This window comes from Zalophus californianus, chromosome 5 (genome assembly GCF_009762305.2).
Source record: "Zalophus californianus isolate mZalCal1 chromosome 5, mZalCal1.pri.v2, whole genome shotgun sequence".
In the NCBI taxonomy this organism is placed as follows: Eukaryota; Metazoa; Chordata; class Mammalia; order Carnivora; family Otariidae; genus Zalophus; species Zalophus californianus.
In genome coordinates, this window is record NC_045599.1 from 62,076,801 (window position 1) to 62,100,423 (window position 23,623).

General features: G+C 37.2%; 1 protein-coding gene across 6 annotated transcripts in view; it reads left to right on the top strand.

Moving 5' to 3' along the window:
• The window catches only part of ATP6AP1L (ATPase H+ transporting accessory protein 1 like), a 286,142-nt gene that overhangs the window by 39,828 nt on the left and 222,691 nt on the right, over positions 1-23,623 (top strand). For all 6 annotated transcript variants that reach the window (XM_027605199.2, XM_027605195.2, XM_027605194.2 and 3 more), the window contains one exon: positions 18,209-18,316. In XM_027605199.2, coding sequence (XP_027461000.1) covers positions 18,209-18,316 — 108 coding nt within the window. The remainder of the gene's footprint in view (positions 1-18,208; positions 18,317-23,623) is intronic.

Consider the following 23,623-nt stretch of genomic DNA (forward strand, 5'->3'; position numbering starts at 1 on the left):
TTGCTGTCCTTACCTTATTCTGCAAGTATTAAAATTACAAACTGAGTTCTAAGAAACCCACATATGACAGCCTGTCACAATTTGGCTCCTATTGAACTTGAAGGCATCTGTAGCTCTTGTGGCTTAAAAGTGGGCATTACTGTTCAGCAAGAGCTCCTATGGGTGTGTAGTTGGATTTTTGTACCTAATTTTAGGATATTTTTATTCATCCTGAGTGTCATCTTATTTTTCCCTGTTGTGACTGAGGTTTTGGTTTGTTTGTTTGTTTTTAAATTAAATGTTGATTTGATCTCCTGACAAACCATTATTCTTCTTATTATACCCAGCTTTGATAAGCATACTTTTGTAGGTTGGCTAAAAAAAAAATCATGTCAAATTAATCTTTTATTTTCTTTTGAGAAGGTTACCAGATGGGCAGGATGCTATAGAAGTAGTGTCTGATCTCAACCAAATCATTTAGAATGCTTTCAGGGGCTGGCAGTTAGGTGAGTAAGGACTGCAGAAATCTTACCAATTTGAGAACCTGAGAATATTTAATCTGCAGAAAAATAGACTATTTTAGATATTCAGAAGACTGTTGAGTGAGCAGTGTTGATCCGAAGGAGAGTTTATTGTTATCAGAGGAAGTTATTAAGGTTACTTATGAGAAATATAAAGTGCTGTTGGTATGTTTGGGGGACACACGTAAGTTCCCAAGACCTTGGGGCAGCACTACATAAGCAGGGGTAACTGCAGGATATTTTCATTCTTGCGACCACAAAAGTGAAGTGAGCCAAAAAGCACAGTGGGAATTAAACAAAGTAGGGTTAAGTTTTCATTAAAGGCTGTGCGGTGCATTCACCACTCCTGGTTGCCCTGGCAACCAGGCTCCCTTGCATGCTAATGACATTATAATGAGAAAAAAAACACATGCAAATGCAGTAAATAGTAATTAGAGGCAGAGCCATACATGGAGTGGTGAGCTCCACCTTGGGAAGGTCTGGGGAAGAGCTGCTGAAGGATTTGTACTGAAGACAAAGAAAGAGGTAATGGAAGAAAGACTTGGAGTTATGTATGAAAGGGTTGAGTCTGCATAGAGCACACTTTAGCATTTGCCTCCCACAAATACCTGTTGTTTCTCCAAGCAGAATTTAGTCAAAGTCCAAAGTCATGCAGTTGTACATCCACATTATCATAACCGTTCTACCTGTTGGCATCACGAAGTGGAAAGAATCTTAGCTGTAATTTGCCTTGGGTGTGGAGCAACTGTAGCAGCCTGCTGTTTGGAATGTCCTTTCTGCTCACATTGGACAGGGCTGGGCCCATCCAGACAAGGTAGTGGGGCCAAAATATTTAGTCAAAAGTCATTCTTGGTGAAGAGACAGTAGAGTCTTTATTCTATGTTACTTCAGATGAGACAAATAGGACCAATGAGGGACTACATTTGGTTAATATAAGGTGTAACAGATTAAGAATACATGCTGTCTACATCACTAGAAGTGTGTCAGAGATGCTGGGTGACTATGAATCAGTGTTCATAGTCTATGAATCAGTGTTCAATTTCGTTCTCTTCCCTTTACTTCATTTTATTCAGGCTCTTCTTTTCTGTCTTTTCTATTTTTATTGCCACTTGTCTGTCTATGTATCTTTCTTGGAAATGACTAGAAAATGTTCTATCGCCTGCTTCTGATTATCCTAATTCTTTGATTTATCTTTTCAGTGTCAGCTGAACCATAGATTATTGAATGAAAAATCACCAAAAATAACCATGAAGATTCATAAATTTTTACTATTCTTTTTCCTCTTTAAATTAAAAAAGTTGAAAAATTTCACAAGAAGTGCACATCTACTTTTGTAAAAATTTGCATTAGTATATTATTAACAATTCAAGTAATTTAGGCATATATATGGTAAAGTGTTTAAGTCCCTGTCAGCCACCTCTCACTCCTCTGCCAGCTCCCAGTCCCAAACTTCAGAGAAAGCAAGTGTTAACAGTTTGGAGAGTAAACTTCAAAATCTCTTTGTATGAATTTATATGTGTGGTTATTATTTATTATATACATTATTATGATATTAATTTCTAATACTTATTGAGTGCTATGTATCAGACACTGATCCTTTTTGTATATTAATTCATTTAATCCTCAGATAACCTCCCTTTGAGGGATTTTATAGAGGGAGGGAGGAAGGCCAAGAAAAGTTAAGCAACTTGCCTAAGGTAACAAGCCAAATTTATATCCCAGGAAGTCTGTTTTGGAGCTCATGTGTTCTCTTATCACACTATCCTGCCTATTCTGCAGGTAACATACACATACATGTTTTCTTTTTCCATGTGTCTGGAATCAGTCATTCCATATGATTATTCTTCAAGTAGTTTTTTTAACTTAATATTCAGAGATCATTCCATCTCAGGAACTTACCTCTTCCATTTATTCTAATTATTCCAGTTTATTCTCTTGTTCACATGCACCATAATTTAAGCAGTCCCCTATTGATGAGCATTTAATTTGCTCTAACAAATAGTAATTTAGAAGTATCCACGGAGAGAGCAGTTTTCATGTGTGCTTATATATTTCTGTAGAATAAACAGTTCAAAATGGAATTGCTGAATGAGAGACTATTCTCACTTTGCATTTTGACAGATACAACAAAATTAGCACAGTTATCACTACCTTCTTGAAAATATTCTTTGCTTAGCATCTGGGACACTGACTTATCAGTGTCCTTCGCCCTTGAGACTGCTTCTTTTTCGCTTCCTCTGCTGGTTCCTCCTCATCTCCCAACTGAACACTGGAGTGCCCCAGGGCTCAATATTGGATTTCTTTTTTTTCTAGTTAGACCCACTCTCTAGGATATCTTATATAGCTCCTTGGCTGTAAATACTATATATTCACGGATGACTCTTAAAATTGTATTTTTGGTGCCTATCATGTCCCTGAACTTCCAGTTTTTATATCCAGCAACCTGACATTCCACTTGACTGTATACATGGCATTGCACATTTAACTCATTTTTACTCAACCTCTTTCCCTCTCTACCCCAACCTGCTTCTTCTACAAACTTCCCTATCTCAAGAAATACTAGCTTCCAGTTACTAAGGACAAGAACCTGAGGCTCTTCTCAAAGAGGTGAGAGAACCTGAGGTTCTTTTTGACTCCTCTCTTTCTCGTGCATCCATGTTTAATCCATTAGTAAGTCCTACTAACTGAATCTGCAAAATACATCCATAATCAACCACTTCTCGCCACCTGGACTGTGCCACTTTAGCCCAGGCTGTGTCATTTCTCGCCTGGCTTATTGCAATAGCTTCCTAATTAATGCCCATTTAGAATCTGGTCTTTAAACAGCAGCTAGAGTGATCTTTTAAGAATGTGAGTCCTGTTGTAGAACTCCATGGCTCAGAGCCCTCCAGTGGCTTCCAGTTTTAGGAATAAAATCCAAAGCTTTGTTCATGACTTCCAAGGCCTAACTGGTCCCTACACTCTTTCTGTCATTCCCTAGTCTTACGTTCTATCATTTTCTTATTCTGTCATTCTGCTCCAGCCATACTAAGGTGCCTGCTGTTTACACCATGGGGCCTTGGCACTTCCCATTCCTACTGTCTAGTGTGTTCTTCTAGAAAGCTTTATGACTTATTCCCTTACTTTTGTTAGATCATTGCTTACCTTACCAGTGAGGACCTGCTACCTACCTACCTTATGTAAAATAGCGTCTAACTAACCTGATAATTGTCAATCCCCCTTACCCTAATTTATTTTTATTGCACTTAAAACCACCTAATTTATGTATTTAGTTCTTTGTTATTCCCTCCACCCTCCACCCTGTCCTCCAGAATGCAAGCTCCATGAGGAGAGGAACCTTTGACTGTGTTGTTCACTGCTGTATCTCTGGGGCATAGTAGAATACTATGTATGAAGTAGGTGCTAATAGTATTTGTAGAATGAATGAGAACGTGGACAAAATTTCTCTCCAAATATACTGTAGCAATTAATTTTCTCATCAAAAAGTATATGAGTATGCCCATTCTCTCATACTGTAAGAAATTAGGTATTACTGATCTTTAATTTTTTCATTCTCAAAGGTAGAAAATGGTATATTGTTTTGATTTGCATTTTCCTCATTACACTGATGTTGAGCATATTTTCATATGCTTATTGGTCACTGGTATTTCGTCTAGGAATTTTTTGTTTATGTCCTGTGTCTCTTTTACTGTAGGGTTGTTTATCTTTGTAATATTGATTCATAGGAATAACATATATTATGACTATCAATCCTTCATTTCCTGTGTGTATTGCAAATATTTTTTCCTAGACTGTCACTTCTCTTTTAACTTTGTTAATAGTATCATTTGTCATATAGGAGTTTTAAATTTTTAATAAATCTGCCAGTATTTTGCTTTATGACTTCTGGGTTGGTGTTTTGCTCAGGAAATCCTCCCTAACTTCAAATTCTGAAAATATTCTTTTATTTTCCTCTAGACCTTTATTTATTTTTTTTATATTTAGGACTTTAATCCATCTGGAATTTATTTTGGAGATTTTGTGGGATAGTAATATAGTTTATTTATTTTATTTAATGTTGAACCGTTGACTTCATGTTTATTTTTTTATTTTTTATTTTTTTAAAATATTTTTAAATTTATTTTTTATTTTTTATTTTTTTATTTTTTAAGATTCTATTTATTTATTTGAGAGAGAGAGAATGAGAGAGCACAAGAGGGAGGAGGGTCAGAGGGAGAAGCAGACTCCTCCGCCGAGTCCCCGATGCAGGACTCGATCCCAGGACTCCAGGATCATGACCTGAGCTGAAGGCAGTCGCTTAACCAACTGAGCCACCCAGGCTCCCTGACTTCATGTTTATTATTGACTTATCTGTTCTTCCATCTGTGATCCAATTTTTTTTTATTATATATTAAATTCTAACATGAGTCTACTTCTAGACTCCCATGTTCTAATCCTTGATCTATTTTTCTTCTCTGTCACAAAAACATAGATTTTAATTGTTGCTAGTGCTTTTTAGTTAATTTTGATATCTGATAATTATACCATTCATTGCTCTTTTTAAAAAAAAATGACTACTCCTGTAGTTTTTTTTTTTAACATGAATTTTAGAATCATTTTACAAGTTTCATAAAAAAACTTGTTGGAATTTTTTCATGGTCTACAGTAAATTTGTAGAGTTTTCCTGACATGGTAGGTATATTCCTGGATATTTGACATTTTTTGTTCATGTTTTTGTTCATGGAATGGTGCATTTTATCTTTATGATTTTAATTGATTATTGCTATATTTGTAAAATTATTGATTTTTATATGTTGATCTTTTTCCTGGCCACTCTCTGAAAGTCTCTTATTCATTTTGATTACTTTTTCTGTTGATTCTCTTAGGTTATTTAAGCAAACCATGGAACCATCTGCCATTTTGTATTTTCTTTACAAGAACTTTCTCCAGCCACTGAGCTGAGACATTTGTAGAGCTCACCTTGTTTATTTCCCATCTCTTAGAGATCACTGTCCTGCAATGCCTGTGTCTCATATCTGAAAATTCTGATTTCACGTTTTTTGTTTGGTTTTCTAGTTGTTTAAGATAGGAGGGTAAGTCTAGTCTCCATTATTCTATAGAAGACTCAAGAAACACTTAAAAGAATGCAAAACTTCTTGAAGGATACTAGTGTGTATTGCCATTATATGAAATGTAAATTTAAGAAATACAGATTTTAAGCTATTAGATACCTGATCATCAGTTCAACTGGTCTGTTTCCAAACCTAAGATTGGGAATACAGCAGTGGGAGAACATGATTAACTCTTGGAAAGGAAGAAGAGGTATTGAATGATGTCTCCCTAAGATTTGTAACGTAAGTGTGAGGCAAGAGGGGGTGTGTTTCTGTTCTTTCTGCTATTGCATTGTATCAGCCCAGTTTTCTCATAGCTCCTGCCTTGATGCAGAGGCAACAGACCTCCTTCTTCTTTGAGACTTGCTCATGTCAAGCTATAGGAAGCAGGAGTTCTGATAAAAGATACAGAAGGAGAGAACATTCGGTAGAAGAGCTTAAACATGCACAGGCTTGCAATGGAAATGACTATAAGGACACAGATTGTGACTCATTCTGGGAAATATGTCTGGAAACTTTTGTTACATTAATAAAAAAGTCTGAGTGGATAACATCTTCCTTCTCTTTTTCCACCTTTTCCCTCTTCTCTGTCGACAGTGTGTTTGCCGTGTACTTGGTATTGATCCAAATAGTGGATATTGAATGCTTTTTGGCAAGTAGAATGATTTTAGTAAAGTCTTCAATCTCATATTGTCCAGGCCCCATGGACAAAAAGCAGTAATTGTACTACTACTGTGCAGCCTTCTCTAAAGGCTGTCAGTATCTTCTTCCCCGTGATTGGTCAAAACCCTTTCGGTTTCCAGCAGGAGCCATGAAAATCTGGCCTCGTGTGCTCAGGCTGCAATAGCTTCTGAAATATTGGCCATTGACTCTGTCCTACCTTGGCTTTTCTTTTGGGCAAGCTGCCTCTGTGTTAGGTGCAGGAGCTGTGTGACTACTTTTCTCCCACCTCCTGCTTTGCCATCTGTACTGAGTTGAATAGTGCCCCCCCCCAAATCATGTCCACCCAGAGCCTGTACCTGTGACTTTATTTGAAAATAGGGTCTTTGCAGATGTAATCAAGTTAAGATGAGGCTATACTGGATTAGAGTGTTTCCTAAGTACAATATAACTGGTGTCCTTGTAAGAACAGGGAGATTTGGACACAGAGGTATAGACACACAAGGGAGAAGGCCACATGAAGACAGAAGTAGAGATTGGGGTGATGCATCTACACGTTGGCAACAACCAGAGCCTAGGAAAAGGCAAGGGAGGATTCTCCCCTAGAGTCTAAAGAGAGAACATGGCCCTGCCAGCACCTTGATTTTGGACATCTATCCTCCAGATTCAGTATGGTGAGAGAATAATATATCTCTGTAGTTTTAAGCCACCCATGTTATGGTACTTGGTATGGCAACCATGCCAGGAAGGCCTTTCTCACTCCCTCTTTGCCTTTTTCCCACCCTCCTAGCATGAGCCTTCTCGGAGTAAAACTGCTTAAACTCAGGCACCCTTTATTTCTTGAAAAACTAGGAAAGTTAAATTATTTGTACCACTTTTCAAGAACAGTGCTTTGAAATCAAAGTGACAACTTGCTACCCTGATAATTTTCTACTGTCAGACTATCAAATTTCTTTCAATTTACTTTAAGTATAAAATTACTTGAGTACTCTTAATTCTCTTGAACGATTTGCTTAGAAGAGATAATGTTATAAAAAAGGAATTACTTATGAAAGGAATAAGATTTGGAGTAACTTTAAATCTAGAAATCAAGACAGGTTAGTTCAGAACATGGGTCATTTATATGTTTGCTTTCTAAGCTATGATATTAGAAAAGCAATGATAAACCTTTGAGAACATTTTAACGAAGCAAACAAAATATGGCAAATCTCTATAAAGTTAAATTGGAAATAGAAACAGAGAAAAATTATTTTTCTGCACCAGGTTTTCCACATGCCCTCTAAACAGTTATAGTAGCTGTTGGCCATTCCTTGGGCACAAATAAGCAAGAATGCTCTAGGAGGCAAAACCAAATTGTTTAATATAAAAAAAGTATGAGGGCACAGATGGAGGTCCCACATCTATGAACTGAAAATTGAAAACTCAAAATGGGCAAGTTGGAAAACCTGAAAACATTATTAAAAAACAAAAGAGGAAAAGGAGAATGAAATCTCACAAAATGCTTAATAGTGAAATTTAATACTGTAGAGATACCGGTTGAAAGTGTTAATAAGGAAAATGGAACCAATGTGATTTAAAGTTACTTTTGATGCTTTGGCTCCAAGAAAGGGAAGGGATTTAGCATCATTTAAACTGTAATCATTCTTTAAAGTCCTGTATAAAATAAACAGGCTGTGTAGGTATGTGTAAACAAATAAATGCATGCTCTCTTCAGATAAGGTCACCAAATTGGCTCAGTAACCTTTTCTGATTTGATAACTGGCTAATTTTCTTCTGCTCTTTTTCCTTGGAGCCACTGTGCTTTGCTGTGCTTTGACCTGCATTTGGGGAAGGGGAGAGTAGTGAGTCTACTGCTCATCTCCAAAGACAGGAAGAGGCTGGAGGTGAAAAGAAGGGGGACATGGGAGGCCTGAGAGTCTTACCAGGGAAAGGGAGCCAGGACTGTTGTAAAAACTAAAATAGGTTTTTAGACAAATGAGCACAGTGTCGGGCTTCTCTGTATGTTTTTATTGAATGAAATAGAAAATTGAAAGCCCTTAAAATTGAAATTTTAAGTGGCCAAAAAAAATGCCCACTTGAAAAACAAAGTGAAGATATGCTGTAATTCTAGGAAAGAAGTATGTATCACCCTTCTTTTGGTTTAGCAACTAGAGGGTTAATTTAAAAAGGAGAGAAAGTAAAAACAAAAATTAATATTGTATACAAGAACATTTTATGGTTCTTAGAATAATTTTGATTTCAGAGTAGAAGGAAAGTTTTAATTAACTTTCCTAATTCAGTCTTCCTAGGACAGTGTTACTTTTTATTTCATGGGTTAGGTCTTTATTTTATTTGTTTTATTTAATTTTTACAAGGAAAAACGGTACATGGCCATTGTAAAACTCTGATAATAAGTAAATATATAAAATATAGATGAAAATATTTTCTTCCCTCTCTTTTGACTCAGTTCTATAGTTTGTTTTCTATGTGTATATATATGTAGAAAAAATATATATATATGAATGCACATTTATAATATATTTACATAAATGGGATCATTGTTCTGTAACTTACTTTTTCACCTAACATTATATCATGGCATTTTTCTTCATGAGCATATAGAGAAATATCTCATTATTTCTGATGGTTGCATAATGTTCCATTGTGTGGATGATTTACATTTGTTTATTGGAGCCTCTATTGCTGAAGAATAACTCCTTAGTTATGCTCATAGTTATCCCTGTAACTTTAAACAATGTACTTCTACTTACTCATTTTTGGACAATGATGATTTATTTCTGCTGTGATAGATGAGGAACTTAATGTGCTTATACTGTCTCCCACATTCCTTCCTGTTCCCCTTCTGATTTTTAAATTATAGTATTATTTTTATATCATCAAGATTTATAACATTTAGATTTTGTTCATTAATGATAATTAGTTCTCTGTGCTGTGTTTATAGGTTGATTAGAAATTTAAATCTAATAGAAGTATATAGTGAGTGTGCTAATGTAAACAAGATTCACTGCTGAACTAAGTATTGTGATAGAAGGCAGTGTAACCCTCTGATACACTGCTGCTGTAGAGAGAATATTTCAGTTAAAATCCTACAGATTCTCTTTTCATTTCATACCATGGCCATACTAAGAAAGCTCTTTTAATTGGGAAGAACCAGAGAACCTGTAGTCAAGGGCCAATGGTCACAGTGTTTTTGTGTGGTTTAATTACCAGCTCATGAACAAATGTGTCCAGTAGGCATTCACACATTAGGTCACACAGATAAAAGCAACAGTTACAGGTTGTGTTGTGCAAATGGTAAAGCAAGGGGGTATCAGCCTTTATTGGATGGGGCCCAGCCAGAAGATTTAATTTTTCCTAAAAGGACAGCCCCAGCTTCCTCAGCTGGAGCTGAGCTGTGTCTCCATTCCTCTCCCCTAGAAAGTTTTGAAAGAGCGTGGGCTATTTAATAAATGACTGTTATGTTTTATAAACTCCAAAATACTGTAAGACCAGGAAAGATTAAAGATGTACAAAGCTCTTTTTCAAAGGTGAAGTATGTTATATCCTCACTTTTACTTTTGGGTTTTGGTTTCTTGAGTTTTTGGTCTTTTGAAATTTTTACCTAAGTGAGTCAATGGTTGACTTACCCATGAGTCACCATGAGTTACCCATGGATTACTTTGACTGGATCTGGTCACTCTTGATACTGACTCAGAGGCATTAGAGTCGGCCGTGCCAAGATCTACACATGTATTTGGAAGGTTTAACAAGGATCAGAAATCGAAACCAGAGTTAGTGAGATTGAGTAGGTATTAGCAGTGGGCGTGAGGAGGGGACACACTAACATATTTAGAATTGAGTTCTGGAGGATCTCTAAATCCTTAACAATTACTTTCCTATACTATCTAACTTTGGCTTTTTAAAAAGTGGAGAGATAATAGTTTAATGTCTGATCTACCCAGTGTAATCTTTGCTTTTCAGCAGCACTGTTTATTTTCTTTTTTTTACCCCTAAGATTAATCGGCTGTGGGCAGCTGCTGGTAGTATCGATTTGATCTCTTACTGAGGGAAAGAATAATCACTTGAGATCTGTGGCCTAGGTTTGGCCTGTTCCTCAGGGTTCCACTGACCCTGAAGGTCTTGTTTGATCAGTGTTTGCAGTGACCTAGAAACTTCTGCTTGTCTTAATTGCTCCCCAACGGCCTTGCCAAGTCCTTCCTGCAGCTGGTCATTCTGGGCAGTACACTTGAGTTTGAGTCCATATACATGCAATACTTTATTGCAAGGTGGAGCTGAGGCCCTTAGATAAGCACCGATATATAAATTTTTTTTTTTTAGATAGCAATGTTTTTCTAGAGAAGATCATTAAACCCTTACTAAAATTCAACAACAGAAACCCTATAATTATTTGGATAGCTGGATTCCAACAGGCATAATAGCTCTCTGGGTGGCATAGCCTATGGCAACTTGTGAGAAAGCAGACACAAACTTGTTCTGTTAGGAAATCCTTAGATCCCCACCCAATACTCAGTCAGCACTACACTAGAAAACTTGGTTGTCTCTGTAGGGTTCTACATAGCTTCCAGGACATTTTCTCCCTAGAAGTTCAAAATTGGAATTTATTACAGCAGTGTGATAACCTGGAGGCATATGTTCAAAAGGCAGTCAGTGAAGTATTTGTGCAGTATGGAGTGTTATTTATAGGCACAAAAGGGTTTGTGCCCTAAAAAAGTAAGTTTCCTTCCTAACCTTCCACCGTCCTCACCCAAACTTTCAGAGGTCACCAATGATACCAGTGTCTTGTGTATCCTTCCAGATATATTCAGTGCACACACAAACACATGCAATTGTATTTAAATAAATGGTAGCGTAATATACATACATGCATACTTTTGTGCACATTTTCCCCCTAATGATCTATCTTAGTTATTATTCCATATCAGTATTTATAGAACTTACTCATTTTTTATGGCTGCATAACATTCCATTATTTGGATATACCATAGTTTAACCTCACTGATAGGCATTTAGGTTGTTTCCAATAGAATGCTATTAAAGCAATACTTTGTACGTATCATTGCATGAATTTTATTTCCTGCATGTGCAACTATATCTGTAAGATGGATTTCTGGGTGGAAGATATGTGCATTTTTAATTTGGATAGTTATTGCCAACTTGTTCCCCAGGGAAGTAACACTAATTTAAACTACCCTGCCCATGGCAATGTGTGACAGTGCTGTGTATTTTTTCTACATCTTTATCTACACACAATACAGCGCTTTTGATCTTTGCCAATCTGATAGGTAAAAAAATGGTATCACATAGTTTTAATTTGCATTTTTCTTATGGGTAATATATCTTATGAGTAAAACAGGTTTATTTTTATATGGTTAATATCTGTATGTACTTCCTCTTTAGTGAACTGTTTATATCGTTTGCTTATTTTCCTGTTGAACTGTTGGTCTCTATTTTTTTTTATTTTTTAAAGATTTTATTTATTTGAGAGAGAGAGAGTGTGTGAGAGAGAGTGCGCGAGTGGGGAGGGAGGGGCAGAGGGAGAAGGAGAAGCAGACTCCTCGCTGAGCAGAGAGCCCGATGTGGGGCTCGATCCCAGGACTCTGAGGTCATGACCTGAACTGAAGATAGCTGCTTAACCAACAGAGCCACCTAGGTGCCCGGTTGGTCTTTTTCTTATTGGTTTATTGGAACTACTAATACATTGGGGGAATTAAAACTATTTATATACTAACAAAATTAGTCCTTTTCTATGATATGGGCTATAAATCTGGTTTTCACATTTTGATATTTGTCTTTTAACTTTATGGTGTTAAGATTTTTTTCCATGGAGTAGAAATTATCTAAATTTTATTATGACTGTGGGGTTTTTATCTGTTTTTAAAATACCTTTAAAATACATATATAAATATAAGTATGAAATTATATATGTATATTCCTGTGTTTTCATCTAGCACATTGATGGTATTGTTTTTCTCATTTAGGTCTTTATTCCTTGTTTTGTTGTAAGGTGAAAGGTATTCTGTGTAGATAACTTGAGTTTTGACTGAGAGGAGGGAGTGTTTTTTTTTTTTTTTTTTTTTCCCATTAGTGGTGTCTGGACTACAGGACCTGGACATTTCCTATTATTTCTCTTCTACAGTGACAGAGTGAAGCAACCTGCTTTGTTGTGGATGGGCAGTATGGAGTTCTGTTGGCTGAAGTGTAGTTGGACATGGCACAGTGACAGTTTAAAGTTATGAGATTAATGGCAGTTACAGAAGCTTGGGTCAAGGCTGGGCAAGTTGCCAGAAAGCAGAGTTTGAGGTGGTCGTGAAGACCACCTAAAAAGCAGTCTTGGTACTGTCAAGATGAGAATTTGCTCAAGCTGAGAATTCAGAGGCCAGTTCAGCATATGGAGAGCTCCAAGCGAGCCATGGTATTCCTGGAGGTTGGGAGTTGTTTGTGGCCATTTCTCCTGAGACAGCTACGGATTACTTGGCTGACTCTGTTCTCGGAGCTTAAAATGGCAACTTCAGTGAATTAAGTAAAGTAGTTCTCAACCCTGGCTCCTGCCTTAGAGTCTGCACTACAGGAAGATTGTGACTTCACTGGTCTGAGGGGGACCCCGGCTGGGGTGAGAAGCACTGTTTAGTGTAATCAGTTTGCAATGCCTTTGAGTCAGAGGTTGCAGTGCACGTTGCCTCAGTGCTTCCTAGTGTGCACACAAATCATCTGGGATCCTGTTAATTACAGATTCTGATTCAGGGAGTCCGGGGTGTTGCTTGAAATTCTGCCTGTCTAACAAGCTCCCAGGTGACAAGGAGGCTACTGGTCCCCAGACCTATACTTGAATGGCTTCAGTTTGTTTTACTCAGTGTGCAAAGCGTGGACTTACACCACTCTGTGAGAGTCAGTAAACATGTTTCTGCCATGATCCGGACTCTGGCAGAATTGCTTAGTGTGGTAGAAAGAGCATTGGGTCAAGAGGTCTGCTTTCTACCTCCAGCACTTCCCCCATTTAGCTGTAAGACAAGTCTCTTAAAAGTACTTCAGTCCTTCACCCTCTTATCTCTAAAACGAGAGGGTTGAACTGGATAAATTGCAAGGTTCTCTTTGTTCCTACCTCTCCTGTTCTGGTCCAGGGTGTTTTCAGGGACCATGGAACAGGTTTTTATGTGGAACTAGACTCTGTAGTTAGGACCCTTTCTTCCCCAGAGCTGGGGGCCTAGGCCCTAATTTTGGATTGATTGGGGGAAATAAAACTAACACATGTTAAAAAATTAAAACTTTTTTTTTAAAGATTTTATTTATTTGAGAGAGAGAGAGAGAGCACAAGTGGGGGGAGGGACAGAGGGAGAGAGAAAAGCAGACTCCCCACTGAGTAGGCAGCCTGACATGGGGCTCAATCCCAGGACCCTGGGATCATGACCTAAGCTGAAGGCAGACACTTAACCGACTGAGCCACCCAGGCACCCTCCAAAATGAAAGAAAACTTAACGTTGAATTGTAAGCTATCATAAGTACAGAAAGAATGCAGGGAAGCTAGAGTTGAGTGTCTACCAGAAAAGTCAGTCAAGATTTGAGTCAATTATCATTTATTGGGCCAGATGGACTGTAGTGCTAGTTCAGGGGGCAGTTCTCATGCTTTTGTTTGCTTGTTTCTACAAAAACAACCTTCAAAACAGTGAAGAACAAAACATATTTTTCTGCCTTAAATTAAAACAGTGTAGGAGAAAGGCCTACTTTCATGGAAGTAAATGTTTGAAAGGAAGCTAAAATGCTATAAACTGTTTTTTTTCTATTTTTAATTTTTCAAGGCTAATCTTGACTGTTGAGAGATTGATACCAAAAAGAAAATTACCATGACCAGATAGAGGCTGAGTCAAAAACCCTTGTGCATTTCCCTATAGACACTAATAAGTAGCATCAGAAATTACCTAAAATAGAAATAAATTCCCTTAAATAGTAAGTAATATTAAAAATGACATATTTCTCTATCTTAATTCATTGGAAAAGAGATCAGATAATACATTTAGATTTTATAACATAGGTGCATAGGAATTTTGGACTTAACCTCTTGATGTCAAAGGAAGTGTATTTTGCCTTGTAATTAGGGTTTTACTAAACTATAGTTTGCCTTAAGAAGAGGTTGTATGATTAGCGCTCATGAAATAGAATAGTTACTCTTGTTTGATGAATCAGATTCAGTACACAGTTTAGTTCTAACTCTTCTCTGAATATCTTGAGGTCTTTTTTTTCCTCTATAGCTAGATTATTTTTAAATTGCAGACTGTTTTTACTTTTTGTCTCACAATCACCTACCTTTATGGCTTTACTATATTTGGCAAATCTATATAATCAGCTATTGATTATCTATTATAATGAGGGTAATCATATAATACAGTAGAAATCATGTAGTTTGTTTATTCATTCGAGTCAAACTATTTTATTGTTTAAGAGACTCTTTCTGTGATCATAGGAGGCTCATTCTCAACAGTAGGAAAATCTCATCTAGTTTTAAACTAATAACATAGATCATTTTATAGAAAGATTATTTTAGTTGCAAGTGACAGAAAACCCAATCCAAATTGGGTGAAGTCAAGAAAGGACTTTTTGGGGCCATGTAACTGTATTTGAGGGTGGAATTAGCTTTAGGTATGGTTGGTGTGAACAGTGTCATCAAGATCTGGTCTTTCTGCATCTCATGGCTTTGCTTTCCTCTGCACTGGCTTCATTCTCAGGTTCCATTTGATTACATGATGGCTGCCCAAACTGCCAAGGCTTTATCTTCCTGGTTCAAATCCAGTAGAAAAGAGAATATCCTCCCCCATCCCCTAATCCAAGTCCTGAACTGTGTTTCATTGGCCCTGAGTAGATTTTTTACCCTCCTGAGTCTCTCAGGCCAACAGGACTGATGCTCTTATGGGCCAGTTCAGAGTCTTGTGATCATTCCTGTAGTAGGAGGCCATGTCCACACTGATAGGGGGAAGGGAATGATTCCTTAGAGAAAATTGGCTACTGTTTCAGAAGAAGGGGAAATAGATACCTGATGTAAAAAGCAACAGCAAGGGCGCCTGGGTGGCTCAGATGGTTAAGCGTCTGCCTTCGGCTCAGGTCATGATCCCAGGGTCCTGGGATCGAGTCCCGCATCTGGCTCCCTGCTCCTTGGGGGCCTGCTTCTCCCTCTGCCTCTCTCTCTCTCTCTCTCTGTCTCTCATGAATAAATAAATAAAATCTTTAAAAAAAAAAAAAAAAGCAACAGCAACAACTACAATCCCTATATATATCTTTCTCAGTTTAAGCCAATATTAAAAGTTATTTATGTTGTCTAGACACAAAGACTTCAGTGGTTGAAGGCCCTCAGGTATGCTTTGCATTTGGATGATGCAGAGCTAGAATTTGAAACAATAATTTCATCTATAAAATGTATCGTATTGGGGTGCCTGGGTGGCTCAGTCAGTTGAGCGTGGGACTCTTGGTTTCTGCTTGGGTCATGTTCTGGATGTTGTGAGATTGAAACTCCCATGGGTTCCACTCTGGCACAGAGTCTGCTTGAGATTCTCTCCCTCCCCCTCTGCCCCTCTTCCTGCTCAAGCTCTTGCACTCTCTCTCTCAAATAAATAAATAAAATAAGATATTTTTAAAGGTGATAGTATTGGTTACCTGATAGCTTACGTTACAGGGAGGAAGAGTATTTAAATATTTAACAATCTGTGGCAGGGGCATCAACCAATCAGAATAAGTTGGGTCCAGCCAATAGAACTGGTACTGATCAGGACCAACCAGCAGGGTTCTTTGGTGAGTGCTGGTGGGATGTCAGCCCAGTTAACTGGGAGGCATTGTAAAGGTGCCACCAGAGTTCTTAGAAAATATAGTTCCTGTATTAGTTTCCTAGAGCTACCATAAGAAAGTACCATGAACTGAATGACTTAAAACAAATTTATTCTCTTCCAGTTCTGGAGGTTGGGAGTTGAAAATCAAGGTGTCTGTAGGGCCATGCTCCCTCTAAAGGCTCTAGAGAAGAACTTTTCTTTGCCTCTTCTAGCTTCTGGTGGTTGGTGGCCATTGTTGGCATTCTTTGTCTTATAGATGCACCACTTCAGTCTGTGCTTCTGTCTTCCCCTGGCCTTCTCCCTTGTGTGTTTGTGTCTCTGTAGCCAAATTTTCCTATTAAAAGGAAATTGCTTATATTGGATTCACGGTCTACCCTATTCCAGTATGACCTCATCTTCACTTTATTACATTTGCATAGACCCTGTTTCCCAAATAAGGTCACATTCACAGGTTCCAGGGGACATGAATTGTGAAGGGACATTATTCAACCCAGTACAGTTACCTAAAATCTGATGCTCTTACATAGTTGGCATGACACAATTTTTTAAAGATTTATTTATTAATTTTAGAGAAAGAGTGAGCAGGAAGGAGGGGCTGAGGGAGAGGGAGAGAGAGTCTTAAGCAGATTCCACGCTGAGCACAGAGCCTGACATGGGGCTTGGTCTCACCACCCCCAAGATCATGACCTGAGCCGAAACCAGGAGTCAGACGCTTAACTGACTGTGCCACCCAGGTGCCCTGGCATGACACGAATTAAAAAAAAATAAATTCAATATTAAATCACTCACAAACACTATAAAATTTTTCTTTTCTTATTGTGTAGTTAAAAACTGAATTTTTGAATCTTAGTAAAATTAAGTGAATTATGAATGGTTTTAGTTGGAATGCTATCCTGTACTTTTGTTACTGCATCAGATTAAATAATCACATTTCCTTAGTTGTAACTATTTAAATTCTGTTAAAATTTGAGTGTGACAATTTTGTGGAGAATTAATAATATTCATTAATATGTGAGTATGTGTATGAGGAAGTATTATATTTTTATACATGACTTTATTGAATTCAACCAAGTTTTGCTTTTTAAAAAAATGGAACTGACCATAATTAGATAAACTTAAGTGTGTTTAAGAGCAAGTATAGGAAAGAGGTGAGAAATACAACTGGTGAAAGGCTTGGAAATCATGTCTTCTATGGAACGTGTGCAAATGGTGCTAATTGTCTTCAAATTTATGAAGAATGGTTTTGTGGAAGAGTTTAGACTCTGGAGGGCAGAACTAAAACCAGTGAGTTAACGTTAAAGAGAAACATTTCAGTGCAATATAAGATAATATTTTCTCATTGAACTATGTACCATGTACCAAAATGGAGGTGGTGGTCATATAAAGGAGTAAAGCAAAGGTTCCTGGAAGTGCTTAGGCAGGTGCTGCACAGTTACCCCCATGTGATGTTGTAATGGAGATCTTGCCTTGAACAAGAAGTTAAAATGGAAGGTCCCTTTTAGCTTCAGGATCTGTTGCAAGTCCTCTTTAAATCTCTCTTTCTATATAGGCCATGAAATCAATATTAATATGTGACAAAGTATTTCTATAAGTTTAAATGCTTCTTTTTTTTTTAAGTTTTTTTTATTTATTCATTCAAGACACAGAGATACAGAGAGAGAGAGAGAATATGAGCAGGGGGAGGAGCAGAGGGAGAGGGAGAAGCAGGCCCCCCGCTGAGCAGGGAGTCCGATGCGGGGCTCGATCCCAGGACCCTGGGATCATGACCTGAGCCAAAGGCAGACGCTTAATGACTGAGCCACCCAGGCATCCCAGTTTAAATGCTTCTTAACAGCTGCAAACCTGAGGTTTTGCTCCATGACTTATGTGCTATGAACTGCTTGGAAGAAAAAGGAAGGGGGATGCCTAAGAGAAGGGGAGACATCATTAATAAGTAAGAAAGGTAGGGGATTAAAACTGCTATTCAATGAGTACCTACTATGTGCAGGGTTTATCGGATGAGTTTCTCTATCCATATTATATCTCATATCATTTAATATACTTAGTTTTTTATTACTCAGATTGAAATTTATGAGAAACTGTAGTTCTTAATATGATGAATTCTAAAAATAATTGGCATTTTCTTATGTATTCTTTATGTGGAACACAGGATTGTTCTGAAGGCTACATGTGCAAAACAGATTTTCAAATTAAACCTGGGACAGTGGTGTCACATCCGGGAACATCTGCCCATGTACAGACATGTCTTCCCATGGAGGTAAGTGGTTTACTCTATCATATTCTCCTTTTCAGTCTTTGTGAAGTATAAATGAAGCAATTTAAATCTGTTAAATATATATTTGAAAAAAATGACTGACATTGGATCCTGGGCCTGCTCTAGGGGGAGAATTGAACATCATTGGTTAGGGGGTATTTTCTTCTATAATATTGAAAGCAGGAATTGTGGTAAAGCTAAGATCCACTCTGAGTCAATACAGACTGTGGATCTGAAGACCACCGATGCCTTCTATTGCCTGTTGATTTTTCTCCAGTGAAATCCTCCCAGGACAACACAGACCTGTCCCTCAGCTGATTAATACATGGCTGGAGACCTCTGCCTAGTCTGTCTGCCTTTAACTGTTTTTTCCTATGCTCTTTAAAATATGCTGGATCTGGGTCTCATTCCTTAGGGGACTTTAACCTTGACTTGAAAATCTTGGTAAATTAAATTTTAATAAGGTGATAATGGCTTAGTGGTTTTCTGGGATACTTTCAATTTTATTTTTATCAAAATGCAAATAGCCTTCTTGTATTGTTATTGTTAGTAAGGAAATTTTTAATATATCCATGGCAAAAGTAAACAATAAAGACATATATAAAGAGTAAAAAACTCCCATATGTCCTTTAACTGGAGATAGCCACTTTTAATATTTTAGTAAATGTCCTTCTACACATTTTCTATCATATAGACACATATTTTTCTTTTTTTGCAATGAACAAGTCATATATCATGGAGATCTTTCATGTCAGCAAATGTAGAATTCCATAGTTCTTTTTAAATGGCTTCATTGCATTCCACCCTATGGATATAATCACCATAATTTTGTAGAGCCCATTCTGAAGTAAAATACTTGAATTCTAAAATAGAATTCGTGGAGATCTAATTGTTTCAACACAAAGGAAGAAAATACTAATGCTTGGAATTCTGAGCATCCTGGTAAATGGGAGAGGACACTTTTCTTGTGAAGGAAGAGCCCTTTCTCAGGACCTGTTAAATCAGTCCCATTTGGCAGTCCAGCATTAGCTGCCCCCCATATATGACACTGGCCTAGAAGTAACTCTTGCCAATGTAAATTCAGTTTGCAAGTTATTCTTGAGGGTATTGTGTTTGGTAATAAGCTAAGTGCCCCTGGGTAGGCACTCAAATCCTGCTTACTGCTTCATAGTTCAAATAGCCAACATCAAATCTGAGGCCAAGGATGTCAGGAAGCTTTTCAATTCATTATATATTAACTTAAAATATGCACATGAAAATGGTGATTTAAAAGATGAATTACCAATTTATGCCTAACAAGTTGGCAGAGATTGAAAAGCACTAAAAAGTGGTGTTGACAGTGTGAGGGAACTGACACTTTTTGGTTGATGTTTTAACTTTACACAGTGTAAAGATGGGCACATACTATGAACAATTTATTCCAAGTCTAGGAATTAACCTCATAAAATAGAAATCTCTTCAACATTTTTCGTTTTAAACATTTTCTAAAAAATTTCAAACATGAAAAAGTTGCAAAAATTTTGAAGTCAATATCCATATACTCATCACCTAGATTCTACCATTAACATTTGCTGTGTTTGCTTTATTATATGTCTGTCCTTCTACTCATCTATCAGTACATCTTATTTTTTGATTTAATACTTTTACCTCAAAGTAGATTGCAGACAAATACTCATAGAATAATTAGAAGTATACACAGATTTACCTGCAAGTACATTCATCTCAACATTATTTATACTAGGAAGAAGTGGGAACTACTGAAGTGTATAACAATAATGGATTGGTTAATTATGGCATATCTCTATGATGGCATTTTTGATTCCGTAGGTCTGGAATAGGACCTGAGAGTTTGCAGTTCTAACAAGTTTCCGAACACTGCTGCTGCTGCTGGTCCAGGGATCACATTTTGAGAACCAGTGCATTGCTCCGTGATAGAATGCTTAGCATATTTGAGATTCTGTACAGCTGAGATAGTTAATATGATATATGACAGAGTCGATATTACAATAATCTTGGTGGGATGAAAGATGTCTCAGGTTGGGTTTGCCAGAAGCAGAGCCTGAAATGGAGTTGCCTGTTCAAGTGATTTGTTATGGATGAGCTCTTAGAAGAAAGAGAGTGACAAGCAGAATAAGACAAGGGATAAAAGCTAAGGAAGAACGTGGTCTCCTCTAGAAACGAACTTGGGTCTGATCCCATGGGAAGCTCTGGAGCACAAACTATACCCAGAATTAGTTCCACTTTGTGTCATTGGGATGGGTCTTTTGTACTCTGTGATAGTTATTAGCTTGTCATTCAGTCATTGGATGAAGTGGAGGTGAACATAATTTCCCAAGCCAGGTGGCTCCAGTGTTACTGAGTAATTCTTCTGTGTGTTGTTATCAGCTAACAGTCAAAACAGCTAAGTGGAGATGGGTGCACTGGTCTGAAGGGGAGCTAGAATGGGCATCAACAGTGTCCACTACCAAAGAATAATGTGAAACCAACAAAACGGGATCTATAGGAAAAATATATATTTAAGTTCTGTATTTATTTATTTATTTATTTATTTATTTAAATGGAGAGGCAGGCTCACTCTCTTTTTTTTTTTAAGATTTTATTTATTTGACAGAGAGAGAGATAGTGAGAGCAGGAACACAAGCATGGGGAGTGGGAGAGGCAGAAGCAGGCTTCCCGCGGAGCAGGGAGCCTGATGCAGGGCTCGATCCCAGGACCCTGGGATCATGACCTGAGACAAAGGCAGACGCTTAACGACTGAGCCACCCAGGTGCCCGTAAGTTCTGTATTTAGATGCAAGGAGGGAGACAATGCTGTTTTGGAAAATGTGTTTATTTTTCAAAGAAATTTTTCATAGAAGTATGCCATTATGTTAACATGTATTTTAAATGAACTAATAAATATACTTTTATAAATTTTAGTTTTAATTGCTAATACAGTGAATGTCAGTAGATAAACTCTATTAAACAGAAGCTCATTGGGATCTTCAATGAGTTTTAAATGTGAAAACGGGTCCTGAGGCCAAAAAGTTTGAGAACCATTGATCTAAATCAAGGGAATATTACATTATTACATGTGAAGAACACTGATAACTAGAATATATAATAAACACACAAGTAAGAGTTGAAAAATCATAATAAATAGAATATTTATTATAAGTAGAATTCATTCATGCCGAGAAGCATCCCAGGGGCCATAGATGGGCTTGCATACATTGCTATGAGGAATATTTGGAGGCTCTGGAGATGTTAAACTGGAAGTGAAGACCTAGGAAAAGTTGGTTGTCTTCAGATACCTAGAAGCCTGTTCTGTGGAAGAGAGAATAATAAGGTTACTTTGTTTTTGAGGATAAAACCAGTTTGTGTTTGGAAATTATTCTAGATAATTCTCTCTAATGTTTAGTGTTGCCTACAGTGAAGTTGGTCACCTTGCAAAGTTATATGCTACCTCCCCTTTCATGATGATGTTCATCAACAGAGTGAATACAGAGAGTGGTCATTTACTGAAATGCTTGGATGCTTAAAACACAAGGCAGATGATGAGTGAGTGAAGTGGGCTGATGGGAAGTGCAGTGGAGAAGTGGAGAAGGCACGACTCATCCAATAGGGCAGCAGACATGCAGGTCCATGTGGATTTTAAAGATGAGGCACAGATCTGGATTTTTGTGCATTGGCTTAATTAAAACAAAACAAAACAAAAACTGTGGAGGTCATGTAGACCATAGTTATGGGCTGCAGATTGTCCTTAGGCCACCACCCTGTAACCTAGCCTCTATTATTAAAGAAAGGAGTCCTGCATTGTATAGAAGACTAACCTAGGGGACCTCTGAATCCTCTTTTGAATTTAAAGCCCAAAAAGTTCCATATCTCTGCATTTCCAATTTAAAGATATTCTGCTAATAGTTGTTTCAGTTTTGTTTTCTTTTAAATGTGGCCATGTATAATGTGGGATATCAGCTCACTTCCTTGTTCTAACCAGAATCAGCCTTCTTGATTGTAGAAAGATAGCTGGATTCACGATTTTTATGACTGTAATATTATCTACAATGGTATGTTATAATCACAGGATATTTATTTATTTATTTTCAATTATTTTTATTTATTTATTTATTTATTTATTTATTTATTTGAGAGAGAGAGAATGAGAGATAGAGAGCACGAGAGGGAAGAGGGTCAGAGGGAGAAGCAGTCGCCCTGCTGAGCAGGGAGCCCGATGTGGGACTTGATTGCGGGACTCCAGGATCATGACCTGAGTCGAAGGCAGTCGCTTAACCAGCTGAGCCACCCAGGCGCCCCTCAATTATTTATTTTTAAAAGATTTTATTTATTCACTTGAGAGAGAGAGTGCGCATGCACAAGCAGGGGGAGCAGCAAGCAGAGGGAGAGGGAGAAGCAGTCTCCCTGCTGAGCAGGGAGCCCAAAGCAGGGCTCCATCCCAGGGCCCTAGGATCATGACCTGAGCCGAAGACAGACACTTAACCGACTGGGCTACCCAGACACCCCGGTCACAAGATTTTAAAAATCAAAGCAAAATATAATGGAATATATAAGTGAAGTAATTTGTGAGAATCATAATCTATACCTTCTTTGAATTTTTAACATAGAATTCAAAATGACAGTTAAAAGAATGAGATGATATTCAGAAATCTAAATTTATTGCAGTGTTCTTTAGTACTGGTTTGGGGGAACAGGAATTCTTATAGTTTAATCATATTAGATAACACATTTATTGAGAGTAGTTAATATGATTTGCTTATGACATTTCTGAGTTAGCAAAATTACAACCAAGACACTGGCAGTTTTTGGACAAGATATTTTCTTTAGCAGTGACTGAAAGAAATCCATTGCCTCAATTTAAAATCTTTGATATGAATGACTGTTTTCACCAGTCATAATCAACTCTGGTCCTTGAAATATCTTATATAACACTTATTTCCGTAAATGTATATTGGTATAATACTTCACTTTATCACCTTATGATTTTTTGGATTTACCTGAATACTTTTCTTAGATAAATTAAGATTTGATCATTTATTTAACAATAGTAAAAACATTTAATAATTGGTCTGCTTTAACAAATATGAGTTTATTGCAAAAGTCCTTATTGAAGCCTTATTTATATAAATTAAATAATTTAAGAATGGAAGTGGGAATACAAGCTGTATATCTCAATTAGACAAATATTTGATGAAAATTTGTCATTATTAACCTTTAAAATGATATGTGTATATTATTGCAAAATAACTGCTAAACCTTAAAAATATTTTGTAAGATTCTAGATTAACTCATTGGCTAATAAAGACTACAGTGACTA